A 19992-nucleotide genomic window follows, 5' to 3' on the forward strand; every position below is an offset into this window, starting at 1 on the left:
CTGGAAGTGGGGGTCTTGGCCATTCCCGTTTGTTTTTCTTCTTGGAAAAATTTGATTTTAGTATGTTTTTATTTGCCACTTGAGAAATAATTGACACACATTGCCCTTCAAAACACTTGTCAAGACTAGTAAGAACTCGGAGTTGTGATAAAATGAGTGGGTTAAGTGAGCACCTTTCGTTTGACGGCGGGGGAGTCCCTGGTCCCAGAGTCCTCCCTGTTGAGCCGTCTGCCCAGGATCAACACCATGGCTGCTGCCCTATAGACCGACCAGATACCTGGAGGGACAACAGGAAATAAGGTTATAGACCGACCGGATACCTGGAGGGACAACAGGAAATACAGTTATAGACCGACCGGATACCTGGAGGGACAACAGGAAATAAGGTTATAGACCGACCAGATACCTGGAGGGACAACAGGAAATAAGGTTATAGACCGACCGGATACCTGGAGGGACAACAGGAAATAAGGTTATAGACCGACCGGATACCTGGAGGGACAACAGGAAATAAGGTTATAGACCGACCAGATACCTGGAGGGACAACAGGAAATAAGGTTATAGACCGACCAGATACCTGGAGGGATAACAGGAAATAAGGTTATAGACCGACCAGATACCTGGAGGGACAACAGGAAATAAGGTTATAGACCGACCGGATACCTGGAGGGACAACAGGAAATAAGGTTATAGACCGACCGGATACCTGGAGGGACAACAGGAAATAAGGTTATAGACCGACCGGATACCTGGAGGGACAACAGGAAATAAGGTTATAGACCGACCGGATACCTGGAGGGACAACAGGAAATAAGGTTATAGACCGACCGGATACCTGGAGGGACAACAGGAAATAAGGTTATAGACCGACCGGATACCTGGAGGGACAACAGGAAATAAGGTTATAGACCGACAAGATACCTGGAGGGATAACAGGAAATAAGGTTATAGACCGGATACCTGCAGGGACAACAGGAAATAAGGTTATAGACCGACCAGATACCTGGAGGGACAACAGGAAATAAGGTTATAGACCGACCAGATACCTGGAGGGACCCCAGGAAATAAGGTTATAGACCGGATACCTGGAGGGACAACAGGAAATAAGGTTATAGACCGACCGGATACCTGGAGGGACAACAGGAAATAAGGTTATAGTCCGACCAGATACCTGGAGGGACAACAGGAAATAAGGTTATAGACCGACCAGATACCTGGAGGGATAACAGGAAATAAGGTTATAGACCGACCAGATACCTGGAGGGACAACGGGAAATAAGGTTATAGACCGACCGGATACCTGGAGGGACAACAGGAAATAAGGTTATAGACCGACCAGATACCTGGAGGGACAACAGGAAATAAGGTTATAGACCGACCAGATACCTGGAGGGATAACAGGAAATAAGGTTATAGACCGACCAGATACCTGGAGGGACAACAGGAAATAAGGTTATAGACCGACCGGATACCTGGAGGGACAACAAGAAATAAGGTTATAGACCGACCAGATACCTGGAGGGATAACAGGAAATAAGGTCATAGACCGGATACCTGCAGGGACAACAGGAAATAAGGTTATAGACCGACCAGATACCTGGAGGGACAACAGGAAATAAGGTTATAGACCGACCAGATACCTGGAGGGACAACAGGAAATAAGGTTATAGACCGACCAGATACCTGGAGGGACAACAGGAAATAAGGTTATAGACCGACCGGATACCTGGAGGGACAACAGGAAATAAGGTTATAGACCGACCGGATACCTGGAGGGACAACAAGAAATAAGGTTATAGACCGACCAGATACCTGGAGGGATAACAGGAAATAAGGTTATAGACCGGATACCTGCAGGGACAACAGGAAATAAGGTTATAGACCGACCAGATACCTGGAGGGACAACAGGAAATAAGGTTATAGACCGACCAGATACCTGGAGGGACAACAGGAAATAAGGTTATAGACCGGATACCTGGAGGGACAACAGGAAATAAGGTTATAGACCGACCAGATACCTGGAGGGACAACAGGAAATAAGGTTATAGACCGACCGGATACCTGGAGGGACAACAGGAAATAAGGTTATAGACCGACCGGATACCTGGAGGGACAACAGGAAATAAGGTTATAGACCGACCGGATACCTGGAGGGACAACAGGAAATAAGGTTATAGACCGACCGGATACCTGGAGGGACAACAGGAAATAAGGTTATAGACCGACCAGATACCTGGAGGGACAACAGGAAATAAGGTTATAGACCGGATACCTGGAGGGATAACAGGAAATAAGGTTATAGACCGGATACCTGCAGGGACAACAGGAAATAAGGTTATAGACCGACCGGATACCTGGAGGGACAACAGGAAATAAGGTTATAGACCGACCGGATACCTGGAGGGATAACAGGAAATAAGGTTATAGACCGACCGGATACCTGGAGGGACAACAGGAAATAAGGTTATAGACCGACCGGATACCTGGAGGGACAACAGGAAATAAGGTTATAGACCGACCGGATACCTGGAGGGATAACAGAAAATAAGGTTCAAGTGGTATAGTAGTTTTTGGGTGTAGATCAAGCAATAAATGAGCTGTTTACTCGTTTTATAGGTCTATTTACGCTGTATATTTAATTCAGATTATAAATGTGTTACATGTATGATATAACCCTATATAAGTGTGAGTCAGGTTATATGTGGTGTTTAAGGAACAGTAGATCTGATCGTGCATGTGTTACAGACCTGTTATAAGCCTATGTAGCTCTAGATCAAAACTTACAATTGTCATAAATAAGTATAAATCAAGTTATACAAGTCACTTGAAGTTGAACTTAACTACTGAACTTGAACCACTGCTGCTGTGACGAAATGAAACCAAGTACACTCCAGAGGCAATAGCCAGAAAATAGTCACAAGGGAAACAGCCTGCTTTCCGCTTCAGAGAGAGAAAACTAGTTGTACTAACAATTCCACCGTCTTCAGGGTAGAGCTACTGTATCTTGCATCATAGTGGAGGAACAATTTTTTTTGAGAGAGCTTAGAAAATCCAGCCATACGCACAGGGCCAGTTCCAGGCATAAGCGACATAAACGGTCGCTTAGGGCCCACGGCCGCCAGGGGGCCCCAGTCCCCAAAACATATTTGTATTTCATTTATTTTTAGAACTCATGCAGGGATCGCAACTTACTATTGAGAGTAAGAATAGTAGAACACACCGGGTGCAATTTCAAAATGTGGTTGTGCATCAGCAGTTTTTCTCTTGTTATGTCCGTCACTGACAGTCAGCATGTCAGCTAACAACGCTTAGATTGGTAGTCAGTCTAGCCAGCTATCTAAACTTGTAGTAATCAAATACAGTACCCTGCACTGTACCCACCTCCAGGGGGCCCCGATGGATTTTGTTATTTAAAAAAATATATATATATTTAACTAGGCAAAGTACAAATTCTTATTTACAATGACAGCCAAACCCTAACCCGGACGACGCTGGACCAATTGTGCGCCGCTCTATGGGACTCCCAATCACGGCTGGTTGTGATACAGCCTGGAAATGAACCAGGGTCTGTAGTGTCGCCTCTAGCAATGAGATGCAGTGCCTTAGAACGCTGCGACAAATATCATATTAACATGGCATTAGTCACAAAATGTGTAGAATTTCTGAGAACTTGCTTTAAAACTGCAACATTTTCTCTACACCCCATGGCAAAATGTGTAGAACTACAGGAAATTAACTTTGCCGGGAGGTGGGGGGCCCGCTAACCAAATCTCGCTTAGGGCCCCCAAAATGCTTGAGCCGGCCCTGAATTATTATTAATTTATTTAACCTTTATTTAACCAGGTTAAATGCACATATCTACAAACTAACCCCTTCCTCTGTACTGAAGCAGATGTTCCATGTAATACAGTTGAAAAGGCCAGCAATCACAAGGACAATAGAGCTAGAAAGGTTGTTGTGCAATGGTACATCAATCATGTTTGCTTTGAATGAAACTAAGTGAAGAAAAGATAGGCATCACCCCATCATGCTTTTAACAGTGAGCAATCTGCGACACCGGTTGAAGCCGGACCTATAGTCTTTTCAACAGTGATCCTCTAACTGTGTGCGCCTAGGGGCATAGTCTTTGAAACAGATTGACTGCTAAACCAGATTAATGCCATACCAGATTAATGCCAAACCAGATTACCGTCAATTCTGGGAGAAGAGCCTCGGGGTCACTCCTTCTGAGTCATTTTTTTTTTCACCTCTAGAGAAAGGCAAGTTTGGAGCAAAAGAACGGTATACGTAGGCTGTCTTCAGCTCACAGTTTTTACACGAACACGCACACGCACAGGTGTATAGCCCCAGGCCAACTATCTCAAACCATCTATTTCATTTAGACGGGAAAACGACTCCTTCACTCTGTCTCATTCTGCCAGGAGAATCTGCTATTTTTTTTTTTTTACATAAAGATATAGATGTTGACATTTGCTCATGTTGTCTTTGAGGCACGAGCGCTCTTCACGCAGGTCACGTGCTTGCCGTAACTAAATCGAGGCGGCTATTAACCGCAGCGCACGGGTCTGGCCAGCTATCTGATGAACGTAGTCACTCTCATCCCGGCTATATTTAGCCTGGCGGTACAAACGCACAAGCGGAACAAAACACACAACTGTTTGCGTGTGTTATCCTAGTCCACAGCTGCAGCACCTCCTAGTAATTTTAAGTAACAAAAAAGACAGGGTTTGCAAGTGGCAGTGCCTCCTTCCCTGACACATGTAACATTCCCTTCTTATGACATGTGTAGCTATAGGCTATATAAAGACCACAACAAAGTTAGCGGACTAAACTCCACTCCATGGTGGAGTTTACTCCGCATGTAACAGCTATTGCATCTCTTATATGGCCACAGTGACCTAGTCTTCTTGTCACGTCTTTTTTTAAATTTAATTAATTACACACAATAAACAAGCAAATCACCCAAAACGTTGAGCAGATTAAATTCTGATCAGAATTGACAGAATCAATGTTATGCAGCATGGAATCGAACATTATGATTATGCAGCAATACGTGGATTATGACTGAAAATGTTTTACATAAAACGCATGTACAATAACAACTCAAAAAAAGTTAACTCGTGATATCTGTTATAGAAAGTAGGCTGTTCAATTGTGTCCCATCAGCCAAAAACCGATGACTTATTCTCGGCAACCTTGAACAGTGAGCAATTAAGTTTAGGGCAACAAATGAATGCATCTTGACCAAAAATCCAATGTAACAACGGAATACAAACGCGTATTGAAATACACGTTACATATTACTTGCTATTTTTAATAAAGTACATTACCTTATCCAAAATTTTCCGTATGAGCCGCCTCGGCTATTTGGAGTCGTGGAAAAATTAAAAAAAAGTTTAAAGAAAATGTTGTTCCGAAAATTCTTGGTCCAAAAATGTTATGATAAAAATAGGTTTCTTTACACATAAAGAAAAACAGAAAAATATGTTTCTCTATGTCCCAGACATCCTGACTTGTTATGATCGCAGAGACAAAGAACTGTAACAAAGTGTAAACATCACAGGGAGATATAGGTCACATCCTCAGAATTTGCCGACCCAGTCAGCTGGAGTTATTGGTGCTTATGGGTAGTGTATTTCATAAGAAGTGGTTGTGCCTTAGAGTTGTGCAATCAGAAAACAGCACTTCCCAAAGCACCTCTGTCGTCCGCGTGGCTGGCCTTTGTTTGCAAACAAAACTTCCCTGAAGTTGAACACTTTTTCTACAAAAAAATCGGGAAACTTTGTTGTCAACACCAATTGTGTAATAAAGTGCAGACTATTGCCCAATAGTGCGATAGGCCTAATGAGTACTCATCGGGTCATTTATGATCATGAGTTGATTATCAGAGACATACTTTAGTAACTTTCCTTAATGCTGAAAGCTGACAAAGTTTTTACAATATAAATTGGATGGAAAACAAACAACAATTTACATTATTTTCAATCACACACTGGTCAATGATATATAGTTGTGTTGTATTCTACTGTGCTGATTTTTAAAAATAATTTTAAAGCTATATAAAACAGTGAAGATCTTTATAACTCTAAGCCATGTGTTAAACAAAGGGTATGATTTTCAGTTGTAACCCGATATGGGGCGCGTGGGTAGAACGGTTAAAAACATGCTGCTGCAGCAGCAAATCTCTACAGTAGGGAGGAGTTAAATTAATCATGTCGTAATTTCATTACAATATTGCACAATCCCATTTAGCCGAGGAAGGTTATCCTTAGAGAGCTACTTCCTCACTTTTGGTCTCTGACCCATTTTCAATGTTTTGTCCCAACTTGTCAATGCCTTACGTCATCAGTCGAAAACCCTGTTTTGAAACACAACTGCCCCCTAGTGGATGTTCAATGCATATACATTGTGGCATTGTGAGTCATGAAAATAAAGCAATTTCTTGACAAAATTATTTCCCGAAAAACGTGTCAGCTTTAGTTTACATTGACATGACAGTTGATATATAAGCAGGTTGTTACATAATCTGTTGTGGACAGACTGGGTAAATAATAAGCCATTGACCAAATGACCAAGCTTTTAGTTCTGGGTTAAAGGAGATTAGTAGTTAGATAACGTTTCTCCAGTTCCCGTGGTAACGTTCATTTGACATCCAGCAACAGATGTGGATTCCAGATGTTGTTGACTCTCTGGTCTCTTTGAGGACTACAACATATATCTACTCATGACTAATGCCATAGTTGACCATCTGCCAAAATCAGTTTGATATCGAATTATCAGTGTGCATGTAAACCTACTCACTGTTAACTAACCATTTAGAAAATGATAGAATCAGAGACAGCAGCTTGGTCAATTAAGGTCAATGTCAAAAGTGTTCATGTCACAGACTCTTGGTGTGGGCGATTTGAGCTATCATTACTTTCTGAAGGACAAAATAGAGGAGACAGGGGTTGGTTGTCTCACTAGTTTGTTGTCACACTGGTTATTACTCAAAAGTCAAAGAGGTTGTCATCATTTCAAGATAAACATGTGTATCCTCCATGTGGTCAGGTCAGGGTCACAGAACATTGAGGTGAGATGGAATATTATACATTTTAATATTTAACATTTTTAATTGGCGAAAGTAAATATTCATAGCTTGTTATTTCTTTAATAAACTGTTGTATGATGGAAGTGTTTATAAACAAATACTTTTATTGAAAACAGGAAAGGGAGAGCTTTATTTCAAGCCTATTTGTGAGTTTATTATAGGTCAAGCCATGTGGTAACTAGCATCTTAATTAGCATTGGGTGGGTGGCGTGGTTGTCACATTGATGTTGTGGTTGCTGGTCATAATCCATCCCTATTACTAAAGTACTAAATGAGTTGAAAAGACACCTAGAAAAACTACAGTCAGGTCCATAAGTACTTGGAAAGTGACAAACTACATCATTTTTGTCTCTGTACGCCACAACAATGGATTTGAAAGGAAACAATCAAGCTGTGCTTTAAGTGTAGACTTTACTCTTTAATTTAAGGGTTTTGTCAAAAATACTGTATGAACCGTGTAGGAATATACATATCCCTCCATTTTAGGGGCTCAAAAGTAATTGGACAAACTAACAATCATAAATTAAATTGAGAGTTTTAATACTTGGTTGCAAATCCTTTGCAGTCAATGACTGCCTGAAGTCTGGAACCCATAGACATCACCAGATGCTGAGATTCTTCCCTGGTGATGCTCTGCCAGGCCTTTACTGCAGCTGTCTTCAGGTCCTGCTTGTTCTTGGGGCGTTTTGCCTTCAGCAAGTGAATTGCATGCTCAATTGGATTCAGGTCACGTGATTGACTTGGCCATTGCAGAAGATTCCACTTCTTTGCCATAAAAAATAATTGGGTTGCTTTCGCAGTATGCTTTGGGTCCATCTGCACTATGAAGCGCAGTCCAATGAGTTTTGAAGCATTTGGCTGAATCTGAGCAGATAATATAGCCCTAAACACTTAAGAATTCATACTGCTGCTTCTGTCAGCAGTCACATCATCAATAAATACAAGGGAACCAGGCCCATTGGAAGCCATACATGCCCACGCCATAACACTACCTCCACCATGCTTCACAGATAAGGAGGTATAGTATGCTGTTACGCACGCCTCTATGAAGAGGGACCGCAACACCCTGCTACAACTCAACTCTCCGTGAAGTGAAAGAGGTATGGACTGTAGGTGCGAGTAAGGATGACAAAGGCAGAGAGAGTGGTACCGTTTACAAGGAATTTATTCCATCACACGGTAATATGGGGAAAAGGGGCTGGACGGAACCAACGCAAAGAAAGTAAATGTCAAAGCCCCCTTTCCTACCTTACCTGCCTACCCACCTAACTTAGTACCACCTGGTGCCCTAACCAAAATACAGGGGGTGGTCCGCCCAGGTCTTAACTAGTGTGCCTAGACAGTGAATATACTACGGGTATATGTATGCCCGCGGGCCTCTTGCCTAAGCACTCCTTAGGTGCCTTCACCTTCCCCCCTGGGAACAAATGAAACCAAATATCAAACAATTACTCAAACTAAGAAACCAAGGACATCAAATAAGCTCTACCTGATAATGCAACAAACTAACACAGTACATACCAAATAACTTTCTGAGAAACAACCAACACTATATAACCCTCTGCACCCTGAAAAACAACCAACACCGCTATCACAATTGAATTCTCTCTCTATCACAATTGAATTCTCTCTCTATCACAATTGAATATTCTCTCTCTATCACAATTGAATATTCTCTCTCTATCACAATTGAATATTCTCTCTCTATCACAATTGAATATTCTCTCTCTATCACAATTGAATATTCTCTCTCTATCACAATTGAATATTCTCTCTCTATCACAATTGAATATTCTCTCTCTATCACAATTGAATTCTCTCTGCATTCTCCTCTCTCCTGAACAGAACACTGGCATTTATATAGCTTCAGGAGTCTAATTGGATACAGCTGCTTCTTGACGAGGGGGCGGGGTCAGCTCCAATTAGCCATGGAGTCGACCAATCAGCTGCTTGGGGAGAATTCAGGAAGCCATCTCCTGAAACACACACTTAAATACACAAACTACAACACAGAAACTGGGGAACGTAACATATGCTTCGGCTCATGAGCAGTTCCTTCAGGTCTCCATACTCTTCCCATCATTCTGGTACAAGTTGATCTTTGTCTCATCTGTCCATAGGATGTTGTTCCAGAACTGTACAGGCTTTTTATAGATGTTGTTTAGCAAACTCTAATCTGGTCTTCGAGGTTTACCAATGTTTCCGTCTTGTGGTAAACCCTCTGTATTTACTCTGTCTTTTCTTGAATGCTGACTTTGACACAGATACCATCCAGGAAGTAGGCGTGTTATTGATCTGGCCAACTGTCGTGAAGGGGCTTTTCTCCACCAGGGAAATCATTCTTCTGTCATCCACCACAGTTGTTTTCCGTGGTCTTCCAGGCCTTTTGGTTTCCCTGAGCTCACCAGTGCATTCTTTCTCTTTAAGAATGTAGCAAATAGTTGATTTGGCCACACCTAATGTTTTTGCTGTCTCTCTGATGTGTTTGTTTTGATTGTTCAGCCTAATGATGGCTTGTTTCACTGGCAGTGACAGCTCTTTGGATTTCATATTGAGGGTTAACAGCAAAAGATTCCAAATGCCACACGTGAAATCAACTCTAGACCTTATATCTGTTTACTTGTAAACAAACTAATGAGGGATTAACACACACCTGGCCATGGAACTGAGCAGCCAATTGTCCAATTACTTTTGGTCTCTTAAAGAGGGACCACATATAAAAAGTGCTGTAATTCCTACACCGTTCACCCGATTTGGATGTAAATACCCTCAAATTAAAGCTGAAATTTTGCACTTTCAGTTCATATTAATTATTTCATTTCATCTCCGAATTGCTGTGGTAGACAGCTAAAATAATAACTTGGTCAATGTCCACATTTTTATGGACCTGACTGTATTTTCCAGATGTTGAAAAGTTGTCTATGTTTCACAAGTTTGGACAGCAAGCACAGCACAGCACAGTCCAGTAGAGTTTAATTCAGCAGAGTACAGTGCAGCATAGTGCAGTACAGAGTAATTCAGTAGAGTACTGTACAGTAGAGTACAGTACAGTGTAATAACACGTTTAATTTGTATAGCGCTTTTCATTACAGCAAGAATCTCAAAGACGCTCTTATAAACAAAACATTTTGGTTAGCCTATTGATAGTTCTGACGGGAAGATCTTCCACTGCAGTCCAGAACAGTTGAATTCAGTAGAGTACAGTACAGTTTAATTCCGTAGAGTACAGTCGAGTTTAATTGCGTAGAGTATAGTACATTAGAGTACAGTACCATACAGTTATGTTTAACTCAGTAGAGTACAGTACATTAAAGTACAGTAGCGTTTAATTCCGTAGAGAACAGTAGAATATAATACTAAAGTACTGTACTTCTACTGCACTGAACTATACTTCACTTTCTTTACTCTTTTGTACTGTACTGAATACACTATGCTTTTCACTGAATAAACAACTTTTTTTTCCTGTATACTGTACTGTACTCTGCTGTGTTGTACTGTACTCTACTGTATACTGTGCTCTACTGTGCTGAATTAAACTCTACTGTACTGTACTCTGCTGTATACTGTACTGTACTCTGCTGTACACTGCTATGTACTGTACTCTACTGTATACTGTGCTGTACTCTACTGTATTGTATTGTACACTACTTTTCTTTACTGTACTCTACTGTATACTGTACTGTACTCTGCTGTGTTGTATTGTACTGTACTTTACTGTGCTGTCCTCTACTGTATTGTACACTACTTTTCTTTACTGTACTCTACTGTATACTGTACTGTACTCTGCTGTATTGTACTGTACTTTACTGTGCAGTATTGTACTCTACTGTATACTGTGCTGTACTCTGCTGTATACTGGGCTGTATACTATATTGTACTCGACTGCTGTATTGTACTGTACACTACTTTTCTTTACTGTACTCTACTCTATACTGTGCTGTACACTTTTTTCACTTTAATAAAATATTTAATATTCATCCAAATATCAGATGGCTACTGATTGTTCTATTAAGCATTGATGACGACTTGAGTGGAGTAAGAACGACAATGTCGAAGCAAATATTAAACTATGTTCAATTTATTTTTACTTATGTATTTTTATTATGTTAGATATAAATACTGGTCAATAAAGAAAGCATTTACTTTTTTTCCTAAAACTTTCTAAATTGGTTCAATTGATGCTGAAAAACAAAAGGCGCACATTGTGACAACCAACCCAACACTGTCCTGACAACCAATCCCATAATGTCCTGACAACCAACCCAATACTGTCCTGACAACCAACCCCATACTGTCCTGACAACCAACCCCATACTGTCCTGACAAACAATCGCATAGTGTGAGACAACCAACCCCACACTGTCCTGACAACCAACCCCACACTGTCCTGACAACCAACCCCACACTGTCCTGACAACAAACCCCACACTGTCCTGACAACCAACCACATACTTTCCTGACAACCAACCCCACACTGTCCTGACAACCAACCCCATACTGTCCTGACAACCAACCCCACACTGTCCTGACAACCAACCCCATACTGTCCTGACAACCAACCCCACACTGTCCTGACAACCAACCCCACACTGTCCTGACAACCAACCCCACACTGTCCTGACAACCAACCCCACACTGTCCTGACAACCAACCCCACATTGTCCTGACAACCAACCCCACACTGTCCTGACAACCAACCCCACACTGTCCTGACAACCAACCCCACACTGTCCTGACAACCAACCCCATACTGTCCTGACAACCAACCCCACACTGTCCTGACAACCAACCCCATACTGTCCTGACAACCAACCCCATACTTTCCTGACAACCAACCCCATACTGTCCTGACAACCAACCCCACACTGTCCTGACAAACAACCCCATACTGTCCTGACAACCAACCTCATACTGTCCTGACAACCAACCCCATACTGTCCTGACAACCAACCCCATACTGTCCTGACAACCAACCCCATACTGTCCTGACAACCAACCCCATACTGTCCAGACAACCAACCCCACACTGTCCTGACAACCAACCCCACACTGTCCTGACAACCAACCCCATACTGTCCTGACAACCAACCCCGGGATGGGGTTGCTTGTCACAAGTGGACAGAGTGTTTGAAGGCTTTACAACTCCATGTTGGAATAAGATATGAGCAGGAAAGGGTCCCCATTTCAACTCAAGACCTTAATATTTCTCTTAATATTGAAAATACTCTTGTAAGATATACTGATGCTGAGAAATACACCAGAGTGAAACGTGTGTCAACCGACCCATCTCCTCAATTCTTCTCTGTGCTAATATTCTTATAAATCCAGGAAAATGTTTTATTGTTTTATTCTCAGAAGACAGGCGAGACGACAGTGGGCCGCTTCAGCCCATAAAAGGCCAACAAGGCCTCACACAGGTGCCTGTACCTGAGGCCGTACAGGTAGGGAGCCAGGGCCTTGGGGAGCACCAGGAGGATGTTACACACCACCAGGGACACCCACAGGTTGGCACGCAGGTCCAGGGCATCAAGGTGGCAGTAGAGCAGTAGCTTGATGAGAAGCACCAACATGGGCAGGAAGGACAGGATGAGGTGGAAGTAGTGGATGAGGAATGTGCCTTTGGCCCGGGAGGAGCGTTCACCTCTCCACACGCCAGACATGCGGGTGCGACAGTACAGAACGACATAGCCAGAGAAGACCAGGAGCAGAATGAGGAGGACGCCTGTGACTGCCAGCAGCATGGACACCTGAGAATGATAATGTCATGTAATGAGACAGAAGCCAGTAGTATGCAAAAACACATACTGGTTTCACTTTACAATACATAAAGTACATCTTAGACCAAAATAAGAACTACACTACAGTCCCTGGTTCGAATCCAGGCTGTATCACATCCGGCCTTGATTGGGAGTCCTAGATAAATAAAGGTTAAATAAATAAAATAAAAATATATATTTTTTTAATATACATAAACCTCACTCTTAAATGTAATTATTGTTTAGGTTTACACCAGAGGCAGACAACCCTGTTCCTATAGCGCTGTAGGTACTGCATGATCTTGTTCCAACTACGCGCCACACCAACTGAGCTAATTGATCAGTAACTGCCTAAATTCAACACACCTGGACTTCCAGTTCCATTAAAAAACATGAAGCACTGCAGGACCAGGGTTGCCTACCCTTGGTTTACACAGTAATCTCCATTGCGATTGCTTGGTTATTTGATTGATTGACTGAGAGCCACCTGCATGGGAGTGGACTGGCTGACGGTGAGGACCAGCAGGAGGGGCAGGGAGCAGATGTGTAGGGAACAGGGTCCAGTAGAGTGGTACCACACAAGCACCCCTACAGACGCTGCTGGTAAGAACATAGATACAGCCCAGATACCAGCGATCGCCCTCCTCGTCCTACACACACACAGAGAGACAGACAGAGAGACAGAGAGACAGACAGACAGAGAGACAGACATACAGAGAGACAGACAGACAGACAGACAGACAGACAGACAGACACAGACAGACAGACAGAGCGAGCGAGAGACAGAGCGTGCGAGAGACAGACAGACAGACAGACAGACAGACAGACAGACAGACAGACAGAGAGAGAGAGAGAGAGAGAGAGAGAGAGAGAGAGAGAGAGAGAGAGAGAGAGAGAGAGAGAGAGAGGGGGAGAGGGGGAGAGGGGGAGAGAGAGGGGGAGAGAGGGGGGGGGGGGGGGAAGGAGAGAGAAAGGGGGGAGAGGGAGACATAAAATGAGGTGGAAACTGAGCTGCACTTCCTAACCTGCCAAATGTATGACAATATTAGAGACACACATTTCCCTCAGATTAAACAGACCCCAAAAGAATGTGAAAATATTGATATACTTCCATATCTACTGGGTGAAATACCAGTGTGCCATCACAGCAGCAATATTTGTGACCTGTTGCCACCAGAAAAGGGAACGAACACCATTGTAAATATTTATGTTGATTTATTTTCCCTTTTTTAAAAAAAAACTTTATTTGCACATCGTTACAACACTGTATATAGAGACATAATGACACATGAAATGTCTATTCTTGTGTGAGTGTAATATTTACTGTTCACTTTTTGTTTATTTGACTTTTGTTTATCCATTTCACTTGCTTTGGCACAGCAGCAAGATTTGTGACTTGTTTCCACAAGAAAAGGGCCACCAGTGAAGAAAAGATGGAAGATAAATAACAGTTTCTCTAAACTCCATCCATTATTACATCATGCAGTGAAGTCATAAGAAGTACTGATGAAACTCTCCCAGCCCGTGTTCCCATTACCTGGAGACAGGCCACAGGGCGTGGTATCGAAGTGGAGCCATCACAGCCAGTGAGGTGTCCAGCACCATGGCCTTGGTACTGAAGATCCCAGCGCAGTACAGCAACCCCAGCAGGAAGAGGATGGTAGAGCACGCCCACTCTGACATCAGCACGCCCGTCGCATTCAGACAGGCACTCACCATGTACAGCGACACGAACAGCATGTCGCTTAGCAACGCATTGGCTAGGAGGAGGTAGCGGGTCTCCTGGCGCATCCAGGGGCTAGGATGAGGAGGAGGTGGGGGGGAGGAGGAGGAGAATGATGAATGCTACATATGCCTAATTCCAAATCAACCTTACCCTCACCCAGGGTTCCAAATCCATGGTGTCTGCAGGTTTTGGTTTATTCCATTCAATTATGATCTAGATCTAGACAACCATGTGAGGGGAGTTCCTTACTAATTAGTGCCCTTAATTCAGCAATCGAGTCCAAGGGAGGAAGGAAAACCTGCAGACACTCAGTTTGACACGTACCCTAACCCTTATGTGCTTAAGTAGATCTCAAAACAGTAGCATTACCACACCTATCTATCAGGTCTACACACCATCACACCATCACACCTATCCATCAGGTCTACACACCATCACACCATCACACCTATCTATCAGGTCTACACACCATCACACCATCACACCTATCCATCAGGTCTACACACTATCACACCTATCCATCAGGTCTACACACCATCACACCTATCCATCAGGTCTACACACCATCACACCTATCCATCAGGTCTACACACCATCACACCATCACACCTATCCATCAGGTCTACACACCATCACACCTATCTATCAGGTCTACACACCATCACACCCATCTATCAGGTCTACACACCATCACACCTATCCATCAGGTCTACACACTATCACACCATCACACCTATCCATCAGGTCTACACACTATCACACCACCACACCTATCCATCAGGTCTACACACTATCACACCTATCCATCAGGTCTACACACCATCACACCTATCCATCAGGTCTACACACTATCACACCATCACACCTATCTATCAGGTCTACACACCATCACACCTATCCATCAGGTCTACACACCATCACACCTATCCATCAGGTCTACACACCATCACACCTATCCATCAGGTCTACACACCATCACACCCATCTATCAGGTCTACACACTATCACACCATCACACCTATCCATCAGGTCTACACACTATCACACCTATCTATCAGGTCTACACACTATCACACCATCAAACCTATCCATCAGGTCTACACACTATCACACCTATCTATCAGGTCTACACACTATCACACCATCACACCTATCCATCAGGTCTACACACTATCACACCATCACACCTATCCATCAGGTCTACACACCATCACACCATCACACCTATCCATCAGGTCTACACACCATCACACCATCACACCTATCCATCAGGTCTACACACTATCACACCATCACACCTATCCATCAGGTCTACACACCATCACACCTATCCATCAGGTCTACACACCATCACACCATCACACCTATCCATCAGGTCTACACACCATCACACCTATCCATCAGGTCTACACACCATCACACCTATCCATCAGGTCTACACACTATCACACCACCACACCTATCTATCAGGTCTACACACCATCACACCTATCCATCAGGTCTACACACCATCACACCATCACACCTATCCATCAGGTCTACACACCATCACACCTATCTATCAGGTCTACACACTATCACACCATCACACCTATCCATCAGGTCTACACACCATCACACCATCACACCTATCCATCAGGTCTACACACTATCACACCATCACACCTATCCATCAGGTCTACACACTATCACACCATCACACCTATCCATCAGGTCTACACACCATCACACCTATCCATCAGGTCTACACACCATCACACCTATCCATCAGGTCTACACACCATCACACCATCACACCTATCCATCAGGTCTACACACCATCACACCTATCTATCAGGTCTACACACTATCACACCATCACACCTATCCATCAGGTCTACACACCATCACACCATCACACCTATCCATCAGGTCTACACACTATCACACCATCACACCTATCCATCAGGTCTACACACTATCACACCATCACACCTATCCATCAGGTCTACACACTATCACACCATCACACCTATCCATCAGGTCTACACACCATCACACCTATCCATCAGGTCTACACACCATCACACCCATCTATCAGGTCTACACACTATCACACCACCACACCTATCCATCAGGTCTACACACCATCACACCTATCTATCAGGTCTACACACCATCACACCATCACACCTATCTATCAGGTCTACACACCATCACAGCTATCCATCAGGTCTACACACCATCACACCTATCTATCAGGTCTACACACCATCACACCCATCTATCAGGTCTACACACTATCACACCACCACACCTATCCATCAGGTCTACACACCATCACACCATCACACCTATCCATCAGGTCTACACACCATCACACCATCACACCTATCCATCAGGTCTACACACCATCACAGCTATCCATCAGGTCTACACACCATCACACCTATCTATCAGGTCTACACACCATCACACCTATCTATCAGGTCTACACACCATCACACCTATCCATCAGGTCTACACACCATCACAGCTATCCATCAGGTCTACACACCACCACACCATCACACCTATCCATCAGGTCTACACACCATCACACCTATCCATCAGGTCTACACACCATCACACCATCACACCTATCCATCAGGTCTACACCATCACACCACCACACCTATCTATCAGGTCTACACACCATCACACCACCACACCTATCCATCAGGTCTACACACCATCACACCATCACACCTATCCATCAGGTCTACACCATCACACCACCACACCTATCTATCAGGTCTACACACCATCACACCATCACACCTATCCATCAGGTCTACACACCATCACACCATCACACCTATCCATCAGGTCTACACACTATCACACCATCACACCTATCCATCAGGTCTACACACCATCACACCTATCCATCAGGTCTACACACCATCACACCATCACACCTATCCATCAGGTCTACACACCATCACACCTATCCATCAGGTCTACACACCATCACACCATCACACCTATCCATCAGGTCTACACACCATCACACCATCACACCTATCTATCAGGTCTACACACCATCACAGCTATCCATCAGGTCTACACACCATCACACCTATCCATCAGGTCTACACACCATCACACCATCACACCTATCCATCAGGTCTACACACCATCACACCTATCCATCAGGTCTACACACTATCACACCATCACACCTATCCATCAGGTCTACACACCATCACACCATCACACCTATCCATCAGGTCTACACACCATCACACCTATCCATCAGGTCTACACACCATCACACCTATCCATCAGGTCTACACACCATCACACCTATCCATCAGGTCTACACACCATCACACCATCACACCTATCCATCAGGTCTACACACTATCACACCATCACACCTATCCATCAGGTCTACACACCATCACACCATCACACCTATCCATCAGGTCTACACACCATCACACCTATCCATCAGGTCTACACACCATCACACCACCACACCTATCTATCAGGTCTACACACCATCACACCTATCTATCAGGTCTACACACCATCACACCTATCCATCAGGTCTACACACCATCACACCACCACACCTATCTATCAGGTCTACACACCATCACAGCTATCCATCAGGTCTACACACCATCACACCATCACACCTATCCATCAGGTCTACACACCATCACAGCTATCCATCAGGTCTACACACCATCACACCTATCCATCAGGTCTACACACCATCACACCACCACACCTATCTATCAGGTCTACACACCATCACACTCATGCATCAGATCTAAGGGACAATTTGGGATTTGAGGTGACTCACCTGGTCAGGATTCGGGTGAGGATGACAGGAATCACCAGAGAAACTGCCAGGAAGCCCAGGATGGGGCAAACATGCATGGCCCTGGATTGGCGCGGAGGCAGGAAGACGTGCCACTCGCGGGTGAACAGCTCCACCTGTCTCTGGAAGGAGTTGGTAGTCGTGTTTGTAGTGTCTGAGGTGTTGCCACTGGTCTCAGAGGAGATTCTGCTATGTCTCTCAGCGTGGCCAGAGCTGTTGTACCAGGTCCCAAAGGCACAGAGGAGAGACAGGACCACTTGGTTCTCTTCAGCAGCCATCTCTACAGAGCTAACGTGCCGTGTCTCCCTCTTCTTTGTCCAGTGTCCACCATCCCCGACCGACTGCGTCAACAATGAGTTTGAGGAGATCGTGTTTTTCTTTTCTATCAGGCCATTAGAGGTGATGCCACTAAGTGTGAAGTCTTCCATTAGGCAATCCACAGATCCGTTTGTTATTGGTCTCCTTGGACACCCAGATAAGGGCAAACAAGTCTTTAGAGGCAAATGGACAGAAATGCTACTTTGCCATAATATTACGGTCATAAAAGCCCAGCTGTTGGGTGCTTATGTAGCTTGTTGACATCATATAATGTGTGACGATCATGTAGGTTGTATTTGGGTTATGTAGAATTGATTCAACCCCACCTACATTCTTTTTAAAACAAGCTCAATGTTCAGTGCATGAAACAGTCCCAGCTGCTTTAAAAGTATATGGGAAAGAAACAATAACAAGTACATTCTCAAAGTAGACACCCGACAAAACAAGCCATTTTAAAGTCTCCACATAAAGAGAGGAATATGGTATGCAGAAATAAGAGGTGCTGAACCTGCCAATGACGTTTCATTATTTGTGGAGATATTAGGAAAGATATTCCAGAACAATCACAAACATATAAAAGAAATATCATGGCCCCAAGACATGCTAATCTCTCCCCATTACAATAACAGGGGAGGTTAGCATTCCCCCCAAGACATGCTAATCTCTCTCCATTACAATAACAGGGGAGGTTAGCATTCCCCCCAAGACATGCTAATCTCTCTCCATTACAATAACAGGGGAGGTTAGCATTCCCCCCAAGACATGCTAATCTCTCACCATGACAATAACAGGGGAGGTTAGCATTCCCCTCAAGACATGCTAACCGCTCACCATTACAATAACAGGGGAGGTTAGCATTCCCCCCAAGACATGCTAATCTCTCTCCATTACAATAACAGGGGAGGTTTGCATTTTATTTGGGGGGTATATGATATTTGTGCTTCTGTAACTTTCTCACTCATCATTATTCACAATTCTTTCAGGATTATCCATAATCAATGTAGCATCCACATTAATGTAGAAGTGTTTAGAAACACATTATATTCTTATTTACAATAAAAGTGACTCCAAACTGACACAATACATTATGTACTATTCATTTCTATTTGGGCACAAAATAATCTGAAACACAACCAAAACAAACTGCAAATGCATCCAACCAATGTGTAGTCACAAACTTTATGTAGTCATTGCGTGCTATGAATATGTGAACAAATATTAAACTTTTGACTACTTTAATACACATA

At 43.6% G+C, this 19992-nt stretch overlaps 2 protein-coding genes across 3 annotated transcripts in view; both read right to left on the reverse strand.

The window, feature by feature from the left end:
* The window catches only part of LOC129842324 (kelch-like protein 24), a 50504-nt gene extending 44892 nt beyond the window's left edge, over positions 1–5612 (reverse strand). Inside the window, exons 1-2 of one of the 2 annotated variants that reach the window (XM_055910827.1) lie at positions 5333–5612; positions 174–277 (exon numbers count right to left, since the gene is read on the reverse strand). In XM_055910827.1, coding sequence (XP_055766802.1) covers positions 174–248 — 75 coding nt within the window. In that variant the 5' untranslated portion in view covers positions 249–277; positions 5333–5612. Of the gene's footprint in view, positions 1–173; positions 278–4191; positions 4483–5332 lie in introns of those variants that run through there. The other variant, XM_055910828.1, reaches the window with a different exon arrangement.
* Positions 5613–12060: 6448 nt separating this feature from the next.
* Positions 12061–19445, reverse strand: LOC129842309 (probable G-protein coupled receptor 148). The gene is given in 5 exon segments (XM_055910810.1): positions 12061–12839; positions 13336–13498; positions 14386–14646; positions 18410–18726; positions 18729–19445. Coding segments are annotated over 5 exon segments (1167 nt in total). The 5' UTR covers positions 18759–19445; the 3' UTR covers positions 12061–12443.
* Positions 19446–19992: the final 547 nt, after the last annotated feature.

Source organism: Salvelinus fontinalis, unplaced genomic scaffold (genome assembly GCF_029448725.1).
Source record: "Salvelinus fontinalis isolate EN_2023a unplaced genomic scaffold, ASM2944872v1 scaffold_0032, whole genome shotgun sequence".
NCBI classification, from domain to species: Eukaryota; Metazoa; Chordata; class Actinopteri; order Salmoniformes; family Salmonidae; genus Salvelinus; species Salvelinus fontinalis.